The sequence below is a fragment of the Halyomorpha halys genome, unplaced genomic scaffold (genome assembly GCF_000696795.3).
Source record: "Halyomorpha halys isolate HHAL.00 unplaced genomic scaffold, Hhal_1.1 Scaffold692.1, whole genome shotgun sequence".
Classification (NCBI taxonomy): Eukaryota; Metazoa; Arthropoda; class Insecta; order Hemiptera; family Pentatomidae; genus Halyomorpha; species Halyomorpha halys.
Genome location: NW_027113553.1, coordinates 138,609 through 161,362, shown reverse-complemented (window position 1 = coordinate 161,362; position 22,754 = coordinate 138,609). Strand labels below are relative to the sequence as shown.

Here is a 22,754-nt window from a genome sequence, read left to right as displayed (position 1 = left end):
AAAAAAAAAAAACTTTTTTTTCACTTCTAGGGGGAGGGGTTGCTGCCCCCTCCAGTCCCAACTTGGTACGCCCATGTCCAAGAAATATTGTTCGCTAGCTCTAATTTGTCGGTGCCTTTCTAAACTATTGTTAAACACAGTATCCGAAAGTGAAATTTTTTTAGAGAGTCGAATATTTCTTTTGTCTAGAAAATTAGTTAAATATTTTAATATTTCATGACTCTACCCTATTCAGGCGCCATTTTCTCAACTTCAAGATTTTGTAGAAGATTATTTCCCCAATATATAAAAAAACTTATACTCGTACTTATTTTAAGAACAGATTGGATAAAATATCAAGATGAAAACGTTATATCACTCAGAGTTCTATCCTTTTTCATATCTTCACGGTCAAAATTGTATTTTTCAGGTTTTGTTGATGGTTTCTAAAAAAGGGTTTGGTCCGAATCAGAGACCGTCAAAAACTTAATTCTTCTGATTTGAGATGAAAAGAGAAATTCTACTGTTTTTCTTGGAATTCAAACCATTGACAACCATGTCTGTCAAGAAAAAACTTCTATGATAAATTGAGAAATTTGATTAATCAGATTAATTTAATCAAGGTCGAGTTTGATTTGAACCCAAACATTTTAGGTTCCTCAGGTTTTACAACAAATCTTGTTTTCTTTAGGATAAAAATATTAAGTATATCATACAAAATTATTCCTAAAACTAAAATTTTCTTTTTCTTTTGGGAAGATTTTTTTTTCGCCTATGGGGATGAAGTTGAAAGAATGAATGGCAAAATGATGCTTGCAGCCCCCCTAGCAAAAATCCTAATTCTGCCTCTGCTAGAACGAATAGTGCTGCTGTCTGTTAGTAGTTTATGACAATAACGCATCTGGCGCCTATTTCGTCACTGTAAGGTTATCTGAATGGCTTATCTGTAGCATGAATTAACTCTGAACACGAGTAAGTAATGGTTTTGTCATTTAATGTGTATAATTTAATTAATTCCCATTTTTGTTGACCCTAGCTTTGATGTCTCTGTAACTCTGTTAAATTTTAATGACTTGTTTAATTATTAGGTTGTATCATTATCTTTTATTACGTATCATTATCAGTTAATGTTGTTGAGTTCATAGAAATATAGAATTGATAAAGATCTCCATGATATAGAGTTATTTGAAGATTATATTGATTAGCCCATCAATTTTAAATTAGGATTTTTAATTATGTTTTAATTTATTTCCATCCGCCTTCTATTTCAATGTTGTTATATCTGCCATTGCTCATTTTTAACAAACAATTAAAAATTAATTGTTCTCTTGTTTATTTGTTATGTTACCATTTACCTTATTCAGCTTCAACCACTTGTTGATTCTATTTTCTTGAGTTACCAGAAATGAACTACTATTATTATAAGTATGCTGCCTAACTCAGTGCCAGAAGTGGTGTAACAGTAAATCACAATAATGATAGTGTTTTGAACTATTCAGCTTAGTTAATAGTGAAGATGAATTTAGTTCCTCAATTGGTTAGAGACAGTCTACCGGTTTGTCATTGTTTTTGAGAGGAAACAGTAGTATATTGTTATAACAAGGCAGATTATTTGTTTAATGTAGCAGATGATTTTCAATGGTGTTATCCAGTATGGATATCGGTAAAAAGTGTGTTGAGCTTTTAGGTTTTATTATTTTAAGCATGGTCAAAAAAATCATAGATGTCATCTGTTTTTAACTAGATGTTTAAAAAACTCATAATTCGTTTTAGTTTAAATTAAACAAATTTTGAAGAAGTAATATGTGATTTTGTACATAATTTGTATCACATCAGTTTATGTAGGGTGAGCACAAAGGTTTTGGTAGACTCTTGAAACTTCTTCAGTCGGTTCGACAGCCCATTACTGGGTCCTAAACTTCTTAGGCAGCTTCTGCCAGTCAAACCGATAAAGTGCGTCAACCCTTTTACTAGTTAATTAGGAAACAGACGAGACATCTTGATACATGTTCTTCACTAGGATAGAATTATTTCTAGTTGAAAATTAGTATCTTAGTTTGTTCAATATTTATTAACTATATCCACAAATTTTCCATGTTCATTTTTGTTATAGACTGTCTAATATATGGGCTTGCATTGTATAATAATCAGAGCTTCTATTCTTGTTGACCCTGTACCAAAGTTATTTTTCTAAAAATGTGTACAATGGTGCTCTCATCATCAATTGGTTACCTGTAGTAACATTTTGTGACTTAAATGCAATATGTCTCTATGAAACTGAGACAAATTTTAATTTAAATTTTCTATTAAATCTTAAATCTTCCAGCAGAACCAATTAGTGCGAAGCCTGTTGGTACTGTATTAATTTCAGTTGGATGAAACAAAGTTTTACTGGTGAAATTAAGTGGCAGGAAACTTTGAATCAAAACTAATAACATAAGACAGTACATTACTTATAGAAAGTTAAAAATTAATGTATATCAAGTTGCTTCTACAGCTATCTTCTGATGTAGCTTCTTCTGTATTGTATTTCCTGGGGTTTTATGGATGTATATTATTGTTTTTATTAGACTTAGTAGTTTTTTTTCTATCCTGGCTCATAATAATTAATTACTTTGATACTTTCAGCTTGTAATAACCTGCTATTTTATTTTACAAGATTAAAAAACGAAAATGGGAGAACCAATTTTGGACATTGTTGAAGAATCTAGTTTTTCGGATCATTTCAAAATAATTATAGAATCCACAGCAAATGACTCAATTAACAAGCATGGACTCTGCTATGTAGGTCTATCAGGTAAGTAACATTGTCACATATATTTCATGGTAGTAAAGGTTATCATTAAACATGTTTTATTATTAAGGTGAAATTGATCAATTAATCACAAGTGTTATAATAACAGTTAGTAGTATTAGCAGATTTGTTGTCTTGTGTCCCAATGCTTGGATAGTTAAATAATGTGCATGTTGAAAATGAACTAACTGTTCGACAAGAACATTTTCTTACCAATTGAAAAATAAGGTGAGGCTGATTTGGTAGCTAACTTAAAAAATGTTTGCAACTAAAGAAGTTGAAGCTTGAATGTCTAATGTAATGGAGACACCAGTATCGTCTGATGTAATTTAGTAGATAAAATCATCAGAGATTTTGCATATGAAAATGGCTTAGCAGTCTGAAACGCTTTACCAGAGTCTGTGGTGGCATATTGTGTTAAGGCATCACCTTAGCAATTTTAGGTTAGAAGCAGTACAGGTTCAAGTCAAGCCTGGATGAGTTGACTTATTTTTCATTGCGGCCCTACTGAATGACAGCTTCTCACTCCAGTTAGAGCAGGTTGATAACCTGTATTTTAATCATTCATGTACCTAAAATGTATTTTGGTACATTAATTTAAATTAATGTTTGAAAACTTTTGGTATGTATTTTAAAATATTATTTGCAAAACTTATTGCTATAAAAATTAATACTATTAGGTAATAGCACTAAATAGTTAGTATTAAATAAAATATTTATTTTAATCACTGATAACTTGTTAATCATTGTGTTTCAGGTGGTTCATTGGTTAACCTTTTGGAACAAATATTGCCAAAAATAGAAACCAATTGGAAGAATTGGAAGTTTATTTTCTGTGATGAAAGGATAGTTTCATTTGATGACCCTGAATCCACTTACGGACTTTATAAAAAAAAATTGATTGGGCTTATACCAATTGATGAGAGCCAGTTTATTAAAGTAAATCCAAAACTATCAGGTATTTATACTTTCATTTCTTATCTGAATAACTTTTCTTTGTGATTCATATGTTTATTTTATATTGAGAAAAACTTATAAATAAAAACATCAAGTGATAATAAATAATTTTAAATTAAAAAATAAAATATTAATGTTATCATCCATCTAAAATAGGTTTTGTATATTTATTAATACTATATTACTGGAACTCTCTGCATCAGTGAAGTCTTATAATCATTAGATAAGGTATAACTGCCTGAGCACGTAGTACTTGAATCAGAATAGAGCGAAACACTGGATTCAATTTCAAAGTTTTAATAAAACAAAACAAAAAAATTTTTTAAAAGATTTTATGTGTTTTATCCTTGTCAATTTTCTGTCTGTTGGTATTTATTTTTGTTATTTTATTTTATATATTTAGTTCTCTCAGATGTAGGTCCTTGATTTCATGTAATTGCCAGTACATTCAGTCCTCTTTTTTTTATTTTCAATATATACCACTTACTCACATTTCGGTATATTATGTTGTTACAATTCAATTATTGATCGTAATCTTTTTAATTACTTCAAATTGGATTAACATTGAACTTACTAGATTAATACTGTTTGTAGTTATGTATGTATCAATAAAAAAAAATTATAGGATTATTTTTAATATGTTGATTAGTTTATAATTTTGTAATAATTAAAACAAAATTTATTTGTTCTAGCAAATGAAGCCGCCATAGATTATGAAAAGCAACTTAGGTCTCATTTTGGTGATAATTTACCCCAGTTTGATCTTCTATTACTTGGTTTAGGGCCTGATGGACATACTTGTTCCCTATTTCCTCAACATCCCCTTCTTAATGAAAATAAATTGTGGGTCGCACCAATCTCTGACTCTCCTAAACCTCCACCTTCAAGAATTACTTTGACTCTTCCTGTGATCAATAATGCCAGAAATTGTTTGTTCGCTATTTCTGGAAAGGGCAAAGCTGATATTATAAAGGTGAGGATTGTGAGATTCTCACATGTTAATTTAGAAAAATTCTAGTATTTGTTGACAATTTTATTATTTCAGAATTAGAAAATGGAATTTATTTAAGAAAAATCTCTCTTAATTGAGTTAAATTTCTCTTTTATTCTTCAATTTCCACTAATTGATATTCTATGAAATAAATTATGGGTTTATGATAGTTAAACTATGAGACAAATAACGCAGACTACATTTTATAAATAAGAGAATATTGAAAAAAATAAGTAAATAAATAGAGTAGGCCAATAGGTTTTTATGAAAAACTATAATGATGATTGATATAATAAAGTTTATGAATGAAATATAATTTGTCTATATCACAGAACTTTTGCTGCATAGTAGTAAAAATAAGAATAAACAAAAAATATATAAGTTGCTTTTATCACTTAAGTTATACTGCCTAATTACACTTAAAGTACTATTGTTGTTTAAACCCAGCCTTATTCTGCATCTCAGGCATTAGGTCCATTGACAATTTTAACATAATAAGATAATATATTAAGAAGTGACACTTTTGATATAATCTAGGCAAATTTACTCTTTCACATCTAAATAAGTTATGGACATGATAATAAATAAATTGCTACATTAAATAAGAATAGCAATTTTAGGTTTTCCTTAAGTAAAGTATTATTTATGATATTTTTCCCTATAAAAAGATTCCTAGAAAATTCAAATGATTAAACAAAGCAGAGCTTAAGGGGTTCAATGTAATTGAATTGATAAAATTGTAATGGTTACAATTTTATTTTTAATTAGTCTTTATAATTTGGTGAGTAATTAATAAATTCATAATCAGCTAATCACTAATTAACTAAAGGTTAAGTGTCCAAGTAATGGACTGAGCCTTAAATGGGAGAATCGTATTAGGTCTGACATTGTGTTAAGAGGGAGATATCTAAGCAACTATTGTTAGTGGTACTGGCATCCGACCTTCTGGGGTTATTATTATAAATAATAACTGGTATTATTATTTTTATAAAGTAATGATGAGAGCTGCAAAGGTCTTAAAATTTTTGATCTAGCTGTATTAAAGTATGAGAATGGATCATTTCTGTATTGTTTATGATTACTTATTGTCAGATTGATGATGCCAGATGTGTCCCTTTGAAAGTTCATTTTCCAAAGAATATTTTGACCAGTGCCACCTGAAGTTTTTGATCTTTGATACTTAAAAAATTGGCTGTTCTGCTATTGCTAGAAAGTTTATAATATTTATATTTCCAGTACTGTGATAAATTGTTTATAAAAAAGAAATAATATACTTTTAGATACATTTTATACAACAATTTCAAAATTTTCCCAGCTTTAAATCATAAATGGGACACTTCTAGTGTTCTCGACTTCATTTCTTCCCCTTTCTGTGAGAATGATTCTTTTGTGATTATTCATCAAAATTGGCATTTTGTTTGATATACAGCCCAATACTTGAATCATTCTGTATTATTTAGTAAATTTATTGTTCTCAATAATTGGCTTTAATATGAAACAACTTATCACATCTCATATTCTTTTCCATATTTTTAAGTCAATTGATTACAAAAATAAATTATTTGGTATTAAACTAACAAACAGTTGCTTATTATTAAATTGGTAATTAAATTTTAAATTAAAAAAAAAATTGTGTTCCCCATTATTACTATAGGAAGAAGTGTATTGGTCCCAAAAGAAATTTAATTTGTTTCTTTCATGGAAATAATAGCTGAATTTAGAATGGAATATTATTAATTTTATAATAATATGAAATAATAGAGTATTTAGAAAATTTATAAAAATCAAATTTGTACCTTGTCAATTTATTAATACCAATGAAAATCCTTATATTTTTTTTTGATTTTTTGTATCAATCATAAACATTTAAGACATTTCCTTATATTACTGCATGTTTTTCCATGTATATTATATCTTACTAAAATTTTTAACTTTAGAAAATTTTCGTCGATAAAGAAGACCTACCAGCAGGAAGAGTTAAACCTATCCTTGGAAAGTTGTATTGGCTACTGGATACAGCAGCAGCTGCACATTTGCCATCTGTTTCATAACATTGTCCAGATAAGCTTTTTTTTTTAATACATTTTCTATACAAGTAGTGTATTGCATGGTAATCCCATAGTTAAATTTTGTTGTGGAAACAGTAGTATATTGATAAATAGTTTTATATTGGATATATATTTATATATATGGGAAATTAATTTGTTAGACTTTAGTTTTTTTTTTTATAAAACAAAATAGTTATATATTCACATGTTCTAACTTCAATCATAGGTTTACTAAACTTAAGCTCTCTTAACTTATACATAAAACAGTAATGTTTTTGGAATGAATTATGTATAAAATAAAAATCACAAATTTTTACCATTAATGAGTGTTAAATATTTGTTATTTAATTTAAGTAAGTGTTATATATTTTAATGGAATGTTATATATTTTTTATTTATTTCCCTAATAATTGAGGTAGAGTTATTAGTTATTTTGTTTTTCAATTCCATTTTTATATTTATTAAAAAATATATCTACTGTTAATAGGAAAGAAAGACAAATTATCACTGTTTACTTTTTATTTTATTTTTTATTTTTTTATCATATTGATCTAGCAAGCATAATGCCTGAAGTATGTTACTAAATGACATTTTAAAAAATACTTTCTATAAACGTTTTCATTGTGCTGTTGCAACTAGAAAAAAAAAAATATTGGTAAAAAAAGGTTGGTTTAGATAAAGTATGTTGCTACTATGACTTCTGAAGTTAATAGGGAGTAAAAATTTGTAAGTTTTTTTTTAAAATATATTTTAAGAAAAATGTAATTCATTTCTGTCCTTTATTATTTAATATTAGGTTGAAATTTGATTTTTTTAGCTCAGTTATACTTTTTTATTTTTTCATGTCTTGCTCTTATGTAATTAAGCATCTAGTAACCTTATTTGTTTTAGATTTTTTAATTCAACGCTCATTTAGTCATTGCGATGCTTTCTAATTTATATTGTAGCTAGACATTGTTTACATACATATCTATCTCCATTGATTATCTAAGAGTTGGCAAACACTCTTCTGCTAGTAATGATTTACTGTTCATCTTATTACTTCTATGATTATTACCAAACCATGCAAATTACATAGTTAAAACCTATGATTAGTATATCATTTTTTTATATCTTATTACTTTTTATGGAACCTCAGATCCTTATTCTTTGACACTTATACAATTCTTATGAATTATAAATACTTAGATTTGTTCACTATACAATTGTGTCGTAAATTAGCAGTAATACTGTCCTAAAACTCGATAAAAAGAATTTTTTCCAATCCTGCCGTCCTAATGTTTCGCATAAACTGATATATGTTGGCAAATAGCCTACATAATCTCCCAGACAATGAGGCATGTTCCATTATGTGAATGAAATAAGGGTTCGATGTGGGAATAGTCAAAACAATTTGCATTTAGTTTTATTTCTGGGACCGAAACTGTTTCAAAAATATTAATTTCAGACCATCTGAAAGATCAGGTTTTAACCACTTAGGTCCGTTAGGCCACAAATGGTTTGATTTTAGGTGATTAGGTAATGATCCCCTTGAAGCAATGTCCACTGGATTTGATGACACATGTTACCAATCATAAAAAAGACTTTGAAGGTGTGGGAAGATAGACAAAGCTTTATTTATTTGATTCACAGATATGAGTCAAGAGGAATCTACTGTAACCGTAGATCATTCCGAGAAACATTTACGGGATAATACAGAATACCTCCAAAAAGAGCACGACAAGGGTATAACATCCGATTCGGAATGTCCACCTCCACAGAAGCGTCGGCGTGCGACACCAAAGCGTATGAGTCTTCTGGGTCCTTTGATGATTCTGACGACTGCTGTACAGATGGAATTGCTCAAACCTTCTTGCCTATCAAGATTACTGAAGTTGATCACAAAGAAGATATTTTTAAACCCTCCTCCGATACCTCAGATGTGGGATCTGTTTAACGTGTAACGTTTGTTATTCGGCATACGACATCTAGAAACTAAGAGTCTGTATGGGAATGTGGACTAGACATAACTATTTCGGTTCGGGGGCCAGCGATTATAGTAAAGTACCTATCGATTCAGATGATGGAATTGCACGAGAACATGATCTATTATACGAACAGGCGAAATCCGTTATGGACATACGTAGGGCCGATGCAATCGCGGTAGGTAAGTTTACTGCAGACGCTATAAATACCGGTAATTGGGATTCTGTTATAGGTGGATTAGGATTAGGTTTAAAGATGCTTGGTGAAAGTATGTTAGGTAAAGTAATATATCCTTTTCATTTGCAGGGCGTACAAGGAAAGACGGGAAACCCTACAACAGACTCTTAGTTTCTGGATGTCGTATGCTGAATATCAAACATTACCTTCCGGAAGCCGTGTATTATCAGTGGAATGTGTTATAAAACTGAAAGGATTTAAAATTTCGTTTGATACCGGTATTACTATAACCTCGTCTGCCAATAACACGCTGGGTGTATTTGGACAGATAGCTGTTGGTCTGAATAGGTATATCGAATGTCGTAACTATTTAGTCAAACATAATGCCACACAACCTATGAAGATAGATACGTTAAAATATCCCGACGAACACGATATGCAAGAACGTCTGTGGGGACATCATTTACTAGATGAAAAGTTTGATGCTAGTATTCCAACATGTATCGGTATACAACGAACCCTTCCTACATATTTAAGCTTTCTCATGCCGTTTAAACTGGCCGATAAGGGATAAATGACTACAGGTTGGCCGGAATTAATTAAATATTGTAAACCGTTTAATCTATTAGACCATATGGAAACACCATGTGTACATTATTCGTATAAGGTATGTATTGAAACCTAAAGAGACCATAGCTGTGAAAGACCCCGCTACGTCCAATAAAACAGTAATCGGTGGTGAAGATATCTAACGATCATTCGTTAACTATTAAATTTTAGCAGCTAAGTACAATAGTCATATCAGAGAAAAGGTAATTCGAATTTATGGTGAATTATTCAATAACCTTCAAAATAGATTTTCTGGTTTGAGTCAGCAGCACACAACTCTAATCTTGGGAGAGATATTGTCTTTAAGGGTGCTAATTAACTTTTCAAAATAACTAAATGCGTTTTCATAGTGGCAGCATATCCTATCTGATGCATCGGCTAATCTCACTTAAGCTGTGTGGATAAATTTTTAAGGGAACACACATCAAAGTATTCGGATGAGGGCTTAAGAGCAAAAGGGAATTGAAGAATTCTCTGTAACCTTCAGCTATTGCTTGCTATTGGGAAAAGACTGTCCTAGGCCAAGTCCTTTAGTTTTCACAACTGTTGCAAATGATATTTTGTTCTATAGATGACAGAAACAAGATACCCAAGAGAATCATACATTGGGCAGCAGTAGAAGACATAATGCCTCTTTTGGTCCATATTAATCTAAAATTTTGAATATTGTATGATAGACAATCACTTACTGGTGAGTACCTAGTGTTCATAATTCAACAGTCCTGAAGTATTCCATCCATTTTTTCAAACCCTTCCCTTTTGAGTAACTCAGTCAACTCTTTCTGAAGTTCGAGGGCTTCATCAAAAGAATTTGTTCCAGTTAGAGAACATCATCCACGTATATGTTATCTTGAAAAGCAATAGAGGCCTTCGGGTAGGAGAATCCTTCATCAAGCACCAACTGATGAATTACTCTTATGGCTAAAATAGCCCCAAAGTAATACAGTTTAGTTGATATTCCATGATTGTTTCAGATGAATAAAAAATGTTGATAAGGTGCATCAGTGTTTGAAAGTACATTTGATATATATCTGAGACCATAAAATATGGGAATCAACGAAAATTAAGCAGTACGTATGTGCCTTATGTCTAATTGCAACTTACAACCTATTAAGAGATGGTTCAAGGAACAAAGTTCGGCAGAGAATGAGACATCAAAACTATTTAAATTTGGGTATATGAATTATCTTTAATTACACACTGGTGTAAATGTTTAGTTTGAGCAACTGCCAGTGATTACACAATTGGTTTCCAAATATTCCTTAATTGTATTGCATTAACTTTCTTTCAGTTTCGGATTTATTTAAACAGTGCTCTAATTTTAGAAACTTTAAGTTGAGATTGTAATAACTGCCAAGATTCGGAGGAGTTGAATCTTTAAAAGGTAACCTTACAATATAGCAGCCATTTGTATCTCGTGAATGGGTTATACGAAAATGTTTGTGTGTGATGCGTTTGTCATCATCACTACCTTTGAAACCTTATTTGATATGATCTCGTGGATATTGTTTTATGGATTGGGTCTCCTTTACTACCTCATATTTGCTTCACAATTTCTGGTTTCCAAATCCGCATTTCCTGCAGTAAGACTGTAATGTCCCCTTTTTCTATAACCTTTGTATTAATGTGACCCTGTTGGTCTTAAGTCATATTTCTTTAGGTTCAGAAGTTTTCTCTGATTCCCTCATCCTTATCAGAAACAGCTCAAGTCACCCTCTGTGCTCCACCCACCAATGCCTCCCCCTCCCAGTACATCTGACCCCTGCATCTCCCATGGCCCTTCTTCGCAACTTCCCCCTTTTAGTCTTACTGTCTTTCTCATTTTTCCTAATGAATTACTTCCTTATATTTTATCCTGAAATCAAACCTGATTACGATAACTAACTATAAGATTCAACCACAAATTATATGACTCAAAACTTTAAGTTAATTATAAAAACAATAAACTTATTTTAATATTAAATAACAGAAATACAATATTTAATTTAAACCAATAAGCTATTAATATAATACAAAAAAAAAAATTAACATAAACTACTATGTATGGGTGACAAAGATGCTACATTTAAAAAAAAAAAATTTCATGGTCCTTGTTACAATGGAAGAACTTTAGTGGGGTGGTCCTGGGTCATTCATGTATGGGGTGGTTTTCCCCCGCAGCGGATGTATATGGTCACTCTGCCGCAGAAATTTTTTGTGTGGCCAAAATTTCTGGCAATTGTAGCATTGCCTGGGGCCCCGGATATTCTTCATTTTCTCAAAGGAGTAGATCATATTAAATATAGGACCTACTTTCTTGACGTATTCTAGGGTGGTTGTATGGTCAGTGGTGATGACTATGTATGTCAAATCTGTTTTCTGTCCTGCGGCTTTAGTTTTCTGCAACCTCCATAATTGTTGGAAACCGGGAAGGCGCTCCTGGAGGGCTTCAGCTATGGAGTCAAGTGGGTTATTAATATCAAACCCTTTAAGTATGTATTTTTTTAGGGGTTTGGTATCTCGTGGTGCAAAAGTGTAACACATTATCTATAGCTTCCAGGTATCCCAATGCTTTTTCATAATCGGTTTTAGTTTCAAGAAATATTTTATTTTTCTCTTTTGAGGATCGAATGTTAAAATTTTGGACTTTCGCCGCTCTAAGAGCTTCTCCTAACTGCACCGCAGATACCGCTGGATTTACAATGATAGGGGATGGTTTGTATTGTTTAGTGGTGGTGTTTGTAGTGGTGCTGGTAGTGGGTGTATTGTTATCTGTATTTGTATGTTGTAGGAGTGGATTAAATGTATTATTTATGAGGACGTTAGTTTGTTGTTGGGGTCAAGGATCGACCCGGACAGTAATTTTGGTGTTATAAAGTCATTTTCGTCAGTCGTGATGCGTCAGCATTTACTGTTAAGTGATGTTAGTTGAGTTATTTCTACATTGGTTATTGTCTGTTCATCCACGTGCATGGCTTTAGCAACAGTTTTTGTCATTTATAAAATAATTAATTAATAACTAAATAAAATAAAATAGAACTAACTAATAGCTAATAAATAAAAGATTTATATAAAAACTTAATAACTATAACTCATGCGACCTCACATCGTGAGGGGAAGCGTAAACTAAGCGTAGACTTTTTTTTTTTTTCTTTTTTTTTCAGATCCCTCTAAAGCAGAAAACAAAAGAAAAAGACATGAATTAGTAAAGTTGTATTATGCATTTGTCACATAAATCAGATTAGTACAAACCTTTTTCTACTGTTGGTACTTTAGGTAAACAATGTGATACTTAGCTGAGGTTAGAAAGAATATTTATTACAAATAATTTTTGTAGATTTAAATAACAACTATGTGTTCCATTTTCTTTCCCTGTTGGTGTAATTATACCAAAGGGGTCTTTAAATATTTGAATATTTTTAGGTATTGCATCGGGGTGGTTATAATTTTCATTGGCTCCTGTGTCTACAAGCCATTTTTGTTTTTGATAATCCTTGAAATATGTCAAAGTTTTAGCTAATAAATTTAGTTTGAATGAATTACCTGTTAAAAGTTTTAATAATGTTCGAACATGAGTTACATTGTTAGCAAGTTAAACATTTCTAGTAAATCCAGATAGTTTAGATTTAATTTTTATTAAAAAAAAAAAAAAAGATCATGATTAGCATCTCTTTCTATTATATTATTATCAGATATAGTTTTATAGGCACTTTCGACCATTTCACAAAAGAATGCCAGTTCATTTGGGTTACCATTAAATTGTGGTATGTGGTCATAATCCACACGTGAAATCGTTACTGATACTCATTGATATATTTAATTTAGCAGGTTTAATAATATTAGAACTACTCACTGTCTGAAAAGACTTTTCCAGGTTTGGGCACTGTTGGATGATCTTCCAAAGGGTTGCCCACGAATAAAGACAAAAGGTCTCCTTCTGGTCGCCACACTAGCTTGCCCTTCTCGGGCTGCATAGTGTAGGACTGCGTATCTATTGTTATCTCTATGATTGAGAGTTTCTCTTCAGGTAAGGAGTAGTTTAACCACATCCAAATGCCCCCTCAATGATGCTCCCATTAGTGGTGTCCTGTTGTCTTCTCCCTTAGCAGTTATATTTGCCCCACGATCTAACAATGCTGTTACCACTCTAGCATGACCTCCACATGCTGCTTAGTGGAGTGCTGCATTTCCTTTGTTATCTTTATCATTGAGAGCTGCTCCACTACCAATGAGAAGCTTTACCACGTCCAAATGCCCCCTCAATGATGTGTCGATTAGTGGTGTTTTGCCATTTTCTCCCATAGGTGGTACATCTGCTCCACGTTCTAACAGTATTTTTTTATTTGACTGTGACCTCTTTTTGCTGCGAAATGTAGTGGAGTGAATTCATTGATATCCTTTTCATTTAATTTAGCTCCAGCGTTCAACACCATTATTGCACAGTTAATACAGCCCCTTGGAGCCGCAGAGTAAAGTACTGTATCGCCCAGGTAGTTCTTTGTGTTTGGATTTAGTCCTGCCTCAAGTAAGGCCTGAAGGTCCTCATTCTTGCCAGCACCTGCCGCTATGTGGAGGTAAGAGTTCCCTCCTAGCAATTGCTTCTCAACGTTGGCACCTGTTAGTAATAATTCCCTGATAGACGCAGCACTGTTATTTTTTATAGCTTCTTGCAAAGGAGTAGCGCTAGCAGCGTTAATGACTTCAAGATCCGGTTGTAGTTATTCTCTTCAATTTCGTGGTCCTGAGTGAAGGTGCCAGTTATGTAATTAATAGTTCAGTTTCACTTTTTAAGAAGTTTTATTTCACTTTAAACAATGTAATAAAACAATTAGAATAATAAGCAATGAGCAAGAACTATGACGTGATGATGACCGTGATTCAACTGACAGAATGGCTGCTTCTTATATACCTTCAGTTTAGCTGAAGTCAGCAATACTCCCTTTTATAAACTAATATAAAAATGGTGAATGAATAATAATCTTCCTTGTTTAAATTATATTAGTTTTTACAAAGACAATGTTTCTGGGTTATCCCCCTTCTTCAGGCTGCTAGAAACAAATTCTCAAAATTAACACATGCTTACAACATTAACCATTTATCACATTATTTATTAAACTAATTACCTGATTAACATTTCTATATAATATATAAATTACTCCTTATTAGTCTCATCAAACTAATTTTAACAAAGCATTGTCAATAAAGGAAACACTATAATTATCAACTATTACATTTTATAAAACAAGGAGAATAATTACCTTCCTGAAGGTTATCTTTAACTATGATAACAACTAAATAGAACTGTAACAATAATCTCCTACCTCTATTTCTACAAAGATGGACAATCTAACTACATTTAAAAAAATATTATATTAAATAAAAAATTATATAATAGCAATTCAGCAAAATATTAAATAAATCTAAATTCTATAACTATGTATTGTACAATCATAAATTATTAATTTATAATTATAATAGCTGACCCGGCAATGCTTCTCTATTGCTATATTTAAGGGTGTATATAGATTTAATAAACTCAATTGATAGTTTGATATAAATTTATGTATTTAGTTAAATTAAACATACACACTTTATTATTATGATTTGGTGACATAAACTGATCCAATATATTCAATGACATTCGTTCTTAGCAACTCATGAAAGAAAGGTTGAGATCAATGGCATATCGGTTGGTACCAGCGGTATAAGCTGTAAATTTGAGGCTTATATTTAATGAATATAATCAATAGTTTCTTAAAGTTCGTTATATTTTTAGTTAAAATTAAACATTTTGCATTGCTTTATTATTATCTTTTGGTAACATAAATTAACCAATACATGCTATAAAGTTGCAATCATAATTTTATTACAAAAATATTAATAGCTTCAACATTACTCAACGAATCTACACCATACTTTGCAGTGGTTTAAGTAAAGATAATAATAATAAGTAACATTAAGATTTAGTACCATGTATAGTTTTGAAAAAAGAACAAAAACTCTCACTGTGCTACAATATTAGTACTATATCCAAACAACTGAGACTGATTGGCATATCAAATTGGTAAAATAGTCATTTGAAACCCACATTTTTCCCTCAAAAAAGCTTCAAATTTAACTTCTGTTGATTTCGGCTCTAAGAGCAGACATTCAGCTTTCCAACGGTTCTATTAACGTGACAATCGGATAAAAGGGAGTGGAGTTATTAATGATTATGTGAAAAATAGTCGACAGAGGAAAAAAAAATGCACGGATGGAATCTAAGTTAAAAATTAATGATTTTTAATTTCTTCCAAAAATGGTATTTAGTACTTTGGGACAACTCTAAAAACGAATATGGTTTTCTTTTTTCTGAAAAAAAATTTACCGAATTACTTTACTCTGAGCCTTACGCTGATTCTGTTTATAAATTTTTTTCTACTCAAAAATCTCATGATCTCTTCATCTTTAAACCTTCCCACAGCAAAATGGAACATATAGCAAAAAGCCTCACGTAAATCAGTCAAGTAATAACAAAGTCTATCGAGGACAAAGATTCAACAGCTCTCTTTTATATATAGAGAGATAATTTTTTCATTATTTAACTTCCATGCTTGTTCATTACTTGAAATTTGTGAATGTTAAGTTTCTAAACTTTCTGTGTCTTCTTGATTTGAGAAATCTTCTTAATTCTTCCATTATTCGTTCATATTAGTATTTTCGTCTGCTGTGTCCTTTTGTAATTTCTCCATTGCTTCTGTTAAATTTAGTTCAGTATTTCTCTAGAATTATCTATAGTACGTCAGCAATATGATTCGTTTTATTTTGTATATGTTTGATGGTTAATTCGAATTCTTGCACCTTCCAGATCCAATTCTGCTGTTACCGGTTTTCATTGAAAATATCCATTTTAGAGGTTGATCGTTAAGATAGGGTTTAAAATGTTGAGTTGACCATACTATTGCTCAGAGTTCTTTCCATTGTACCTTGATGCAAAAGCTATAGGATTTACTAGGGCATATAATACCTTGGTAATTTATTTACTTCCTGGTGTATTTGTTGTTTAAATTGTTCTATGTTCCAGAACAGTATAAATAGGGTTATTATCAACCGTATTGATTTTATAGAAAGGATTATAATATTATTATTATATTGGGCTAAAGGATTATAAGAAACAAGTTTAAGGTAGTTAGGGCGATTAATCTGATTGGTTTTAAGAAAGTTCCTTAGGAGTAGGCTGAATTGTACCATAAGTGGGCTGGTTGGGTCTCAAGTGGTTGGTTTGTAAGTTGTTATGCCAGACAGAAGGATGTGAATTTTGTCAACATACTCAGTTTTGTCTATAACTACAGCCTTGTTTCCTTTGTCAGCTTTTGTTATTATAAGATGGTCATTAGATTTAAGAACGGAATGGGTGAAAGAAAGATCTTTAAAAATGAGGGCGAAAAAATTGAAGAACAGAGGGGGGGTGTTGAAGGTGGTTGGAAATGATGTTACTAATGCGCATATGACAAAGCTCACTGTCTTGTTCAGAAATATCAAAAAGATGATCTCGTTAAATATAATCTAAATAGGTAATTAGAGAAGGAATAAGATGAGAAACATTCAAGGAGATGTAGAAAAAATAGGGCTTTAACTTGAAATATTGTTAACATTGGGAGGGGGGGGGGGGCGCAGTAGAAGATATGTTATAGACCCATTTTTCACTACCTTCAGGGTAGATTTTATTTTTTTAAGATGAATGATAAATATTATCAAATTTAAAAATGAGGGAGCAATTTTTATTGAATTTGATAGAACAGATTTTTTGGATACAGTTATTGAGGAACACCATGTTATTTTCGCCAATAACAAATCGAAAAATAGTTAAAGGCATTATCTATGGATTTTGGATAAACTTATTAAAATCTGCATTTCAAAAGGAAAGTGCTTTGTTGGGTTTTATCTGTAAGGCGCTTGTGTAGATTGCACAGAGTGTTAAAATTAGATTTATAAAGAGGGAATTTTTATTTGAATTGAGAAAAAATCGTTAAAATCTGTAGGACAACTTACAATAGTAGAGTTAGAGAGATCATGGCAGTTGGAATGAATATGAAGATCAGAAGAAGAAGTTGAAGATGACGAATTCTAAACAGATGATGAAGTCCGAAAAGATGAAGGAAGAGCATTGGCAGGCAGAGAGTTAAAGTTCTGGTGACGCTACAGGATGGCGATTTAAAGGGCGAGCACTGTGGCGGATATTATTACTACTCGTGTTGGTATCTTGAGGGCCCGTGTGTTTTGAGGTATACTGGAAGATCTATAGTTGACCGTAAGTAATAATAGAAAAGGAAGATGGTCTGGATGCAGTCAAAGAAAAACTCAAATAGTGATTAAATCATTTTTATTGAGACAACGTTTCGCTTCCTCATTGCAGGGCTTTATCAGGGCTAAAAAGAGACGAATATTTGCGAATTCTAAGGGGATTTACTAGGGCGCTTAACACCTTCTTTTAATAATTTATTTACTTCCTGGTGTATTTGTTTTTATCGTTCTGGGTATCTGTAGTTTCTAGTATAAATAGGGTTATTATTATCAATCCTATTGATTCTATAGAAAAGAATGATTGTCCGGGTGCGGTCAAAGAAAAACTCAAATAGTGATTAAAGTATTTCGCCCCACGTTGCAGGGCTTCATCAGGGCTAAAATGATGTAAACATGAATAATAAAAGTAAATGAAAAATTAAAAAGATGTACAATGAAACGTAAAAACTAAATAAAAATAATAAAAGGTTATGGACAATTAGTGGAAACTGAAATAATGACAGATAAAAAGAAGAAATATAAAGTAAGGTACAAACTAAGAGATACAAAAAAGGGGGATAAAAACAAAATCAACGTACCTTACAGACTCGAAATCAGAGAAATTTGCAAATACAAAATTAAATTTGTAGGTTTAAGAGTTTTATTTTCCTTTTTTATTATTTCTTCATTTTTACTGATTGTTTTTTATTAAAAGTTTCTTTTTTTATATATTCATGACGAATTATATTTCAAATATTTCTTTGTTAGTCATTATTACATCTTCGTTGTTACCTGTTTTTATTATTTCGTTCTTAATATATATACCTACATTTTTTTATTGTTTCGTTCCCTAGGAGAATCTCGTAGAGATTGGGTAAATTAAAAATTTTGTATAATAATTAATTCCGATTAATGGTTGAAGTTTACGCTTTTGCGTTCCTTCTACGCACCCAGCAAGGGTTTTTATTAAAATATTTTTCTTCAATTCCCCGTTTGGTGGTGTGGTATAAGTTTTATATATATATTTAATTTTTTGTTGCCCCCGTGTCCATGAACAATTCATTTTTTTTTAATTAATTTTTTTACCAACCAATATTGGTAAGTCGTCAGCGTGATTTACCTCGTAACATCTGTTGGATACATCCAGGGTTGGTCCACATTCGGTGGTCGTAGAAGTGGTGGACTGTTTCTAGTGACTTGTGCTATTATAATATCTTTATCGTCTTCCACGTGGTGTACTCGATTAGAGACAAAGCGCATCGAAACAGTTGGCGCTGGTTCAGCTTTTTGGTTGTTGTGGCTTATCATTATTTCTTCATTGACTAGAGTTAGGTTTATTTTAGTATTGTTGTTGGGTTTGCGGATCGCATTGTTTATTGTGAGTCGGCCTGTCTTGATTATTATCCCATCGCGGATAAGTATGTTTTTGGTTATGATTATTTTCCTGATAGTTATGTGGGTTTTGATAAAAAAAAAATTTAGGTTGGGAATTTGGTTTTTGTTGGTTATAATGAGGATTGTAATTTTTGCCTTGATAATTAGGATTTCACTGCTCTTTATTCGGTTGATTTTCAAACATTGGTTAACGCGACGGATATAGTCTTTGAAATATATGTGCAGCATTGTTTTTAAAAAGTCATCTAAATGTTCTGATGTGTCAAATTTTATATGATAAATAAAGCCAGTTAATACAGGATGCAATTGGTGTACTGCGTGATTACTAATTTGTTTATCTTAGCGTTTCGTTGAGTACTGCTCCCAAGGCGTATTCGCTGGCATCAGTGGTTATCGTGAACTGACAGTTGAAATCCGGAAACGCTAGCACCGATTCCAACAACCGTCGGATACCTAGCGTCCTTAGGGATTTCTATTCTCCTGATCGTGTTGGCTTTCTGTGGATCCGGTATGACCCCATCTCGGGATATGTGACCCAGGAACGAAAAATTTTCTTGGGATATCGATTTTTCGAGTGATAATTTTAGCCCGAATTGCCGAACTCTTTGAAACACTCGGCAAGGTCATTTTCCGTTCATCTCATGGTCATTTTCCGTTTTACTAAATACCAAAAGATCGTCCTCATATATCAGGCACATGGACTCATCAATACCTCTCAAAAATTCGTCCATATGCTGTTGAAAGGTTACAGGGGCACATTCTTAAGTCGGAAAGGCATTCTTGTAAACTCGAAACGTGAAAGCCGTTTTGAAGTGGTCTTGGTGGAGCAGCTCAATTTGGTGATAACCGCCTTTAAATGGAGGCTACTAAACAGGGTAGCCCCGCAAAACCTGTTGAGGATATACTCCAATCTGGGAATAGGGTATCTCTCATCTATCCTGTTATCATTTAACTGTTGATAGTCCACTACCAATTCATATTTCTCCTCAGTTTCCCCTAGTGCGGATTTTTTTCGCACTACCCATAAAGGGATATTATATGGCCAGGTAGTGTCCACTATGCTTTTAACTTTTCTAACTCCTTCCCTATGTGTTCCCAAAGCGCTTATGGGTAGCGTCTTTCCTTGACATAGGTATCTCTCACTTGCTTCAATGACATTTCGTGCACGGTTGAGACCCGTAATTCGGAGCTGACTCTGAACTTAAAATAATAATCACATTTTTTTTTTTCAGCTTGATAGTATTGTTGTCGATTTATTTTTTAGATTAGATCTGTCATATCCAAGAAGGTTGTAAGTTGGAACAGCATCTCGAGGATAGTAGCCATTCGGCAACGGTTTCCAGGCTTCATCCTGCCGATAACATGCGTCAACAAATCGTGCTGTGACAGCTGGCGATATGTAGCACTCATACACATTATGTGTCTCAGCGGTAGCCGGTCCAAAGAAGCCTGATTCTACATCTTCGGCTCCAACAGTTAACGGGCCTTGAGGCCTTGCAATTTCAGGGACGTTAACATAAATATCAACGCCAGTTGTTGTCACTATTTTTCCTACGTTTCTGACATATTCCTGAATTACTTCGGGAACGAAGTATTCGGTGCCATCAACTTGTATTGCGTCCTGACAACGGAGAGAAGTACCAAAGGGCAATCCACCTTGTTCTCGGATCCGGTCATAAAGGACTGCATTTAAGTATGTTGTACAGTGGTGTTGAAACAAACAAAAAGGCATTTGCCTATCTAAGCGTTGCTCAATTGTTCTCATCGCTTCATATGTTTGTTTGAGAAGGATGATAAAACCACTTAAATCAAAGTTCTGACAGTTCTTTTCACTGAGGGGATAGGATGCGGAGCATCCGCCAATATCATACAAAGGTTCATCCTTTGCCACGCTTTCTTTCTTCGCACGATACTTATTCATGTCGAACACTTCTTCGCGTGGCTGTTGTGGCTTTTGTTCTTTTTTTGGTTTGGGATCAGAGCGCTTCGGTTGGATGTTGCTGAAGTCTGGCTCATCAGCCCAATTTCCAGTGGTATTTGGATTTCTTTTTTCCAAAAACCGGCGCAATCTATTTGCATTGCGCGTATCACGTGGCCTAGGTTGGTCACTTGCAGAGGCGTTGTTACCTCGGCGAAATCCTGCCGACTATTTGGTTTAGCATCTGCCATGAGTATAAATACTAATTAACTCTCGTAAAAAAAATGGTATATTAGTTAAGTAGTGGAGTGGGATGGAGCACCCAACAGATGTCTCGTGGTAACTGATCCAAAAAAGATTTATTTTTTATAATATGATATAATCTTCACACACCTCTCTATTTGTCATTTTGTTCGGCAGATTTTTGACACTTGACTTCGATGATTGAATCAGCACCTAAGAGCCCATCTGGGGACGCTGTATGTGCTGTACACGACCAGACCACATGGTTCCACCATCAGACCCTTTTTGTTCTAAAAATGCTCAATGGCTTTCTGCTCATTTTCATTTCAGTACTTCATATCCCGAGAACGAAATTGGTCATATAACAGCTTTCCAGCAACAGGATGGATTGAATTGGATGAAGATTTATCTTTCTGTGTGTCAACTTTCATTTTTTTCTCTGTCCCCTTCCGTTAATTTCTAATACAGTTAACTCTTAAGCCCTTAGTTAAAACTTTTCGAGCTTTTGTGCTACCAAACTCAGCAACTCTTTTTTTCTATGTCCAACAGCATAACCATTTACCATAAACATGAAAACCTGAATCGGTTAATGGTTGAACAGCCGAAGAATTAATGTGAACGGCCTAGACAAAATTCTTACTGCTGCAACTTATATTATTATATTTTCTTTAACTAATATACACACCCTACCACAAGCAATTCAACCATCTGTATGATCTTACCTCCTAAAGCATATCTTCGAAATTCAAGCTTATTAGGTTTTAAATTTGTTTCTTGTAGGCAGGTTTCTGAGCATTTATAATTACTCAGTGAGTATTTTAATTCATTTCTACGATAATATAAACTATTTAAACCTATACCGTCTGTCCAAGAAAAGGAGATAATAAAACTAATTCAGTAAGAGTTAAAATTATCAACCTTATGATAGTAGTGCAAATAAATCATAACTAGGGATAGGATTTTTATGTGCTAAAAAATCCGAAATATGTACTAATAAATTGTCAAATATTTAAAAACATATGTAAATAATATGTATTTATAAATTTTTTATTATTCAACAATATAAATTACCAATTAATTAGTAATTTTATAACTTAAAAAAAGTTACATAAATATGTATTTATTATATATTATATCAATAATATTTTAAAGAAATTATGTTAAAATATGTACTTAGGGAAAACATAGTTGTTCAATAAAAAGACATTAATTGGTAATTGTAATTAAACTAATAGATTAATAATTACTCAGAATGAATTATCGACAAATTATAAATGGAAATAAAGAATAATGAGGTGTAAATAGTTGACCATAGATTAATGATTGGAGAAGTTTGTCAGGGGGTGCGGTCAGCAAAGAACAACATAAATAAACAAAACCATATTTATTTATTTTATGCCGACGTTTCGACCTGAGTTTCAGGTCTTCATCAGGGCT

General features: G+C 32.3%; 2 protein-coding genes across 4 annotated transcripts; one reads left to right on the top strand and one right to left on the bottom strand.

Annotated features, from left to right (window-relative positions):
- Positions 1-836: 836 nt before the first annotated feature.
- On the top strand, positions 837-11,553 carry Pgls (6-phosphogluconolactonase). Of its 3 annotated transcripts, none has more exons than XM_014428111.3 (5): positions 837-951; positions 2,608-2,776; positions 3,531-3,731; positions 4,423-4,703; positions 6,659-11,553. In XM_014428111.3, the coding sequence occupies exons 2-5, from the start codon at positions 2,653-2,655 to the stop codon at positions 6,770-6,772; spliced, it is 720 nt and encodes a 239-aa protein (XP_014283597.1). In that variant the 5' UTR covers positions 837-951; positions 2,608-2,652; the 3' UTR covers positions 6,773-11,553. The 3 variants fall into 3 exon arrangements, with proteins under 3 accessions (XP_014283597.1, XP_014283598.1, XP_066907094.1); XM_014428112.3 differs by having other exon boundaries at positions 885-951; positions 2,639-2,776; XM_067050993.1 differs by lacking the exon at positions 837-951 and adding an exon at positions 1,349-1,649.
- Positions 11,554-13,669: 2,116 nt separating this feature from the next.
- LOC136796662 (26S proteasome non-ATPase regulatory subunit 10-like) lies at positions 13,670-19,069 on the bottom strand. Its single transcript, XM_067050988.1, has 2 exons — positions 18,882-19,069; positions 13,670-13,862 (listed from the first exon to the last, which is right to left on the bottom strand). Exons 1-2 carry the CDS (start codon positions 19,067-19,069, stop codon positions 13,670-13,672), a joined length of 381 nt encoding a protein of 126 aa, XP_066907089.1.
- Between the last annotated feature and the right edge of the window lie 3,685 nt (positions 19,070-22,754).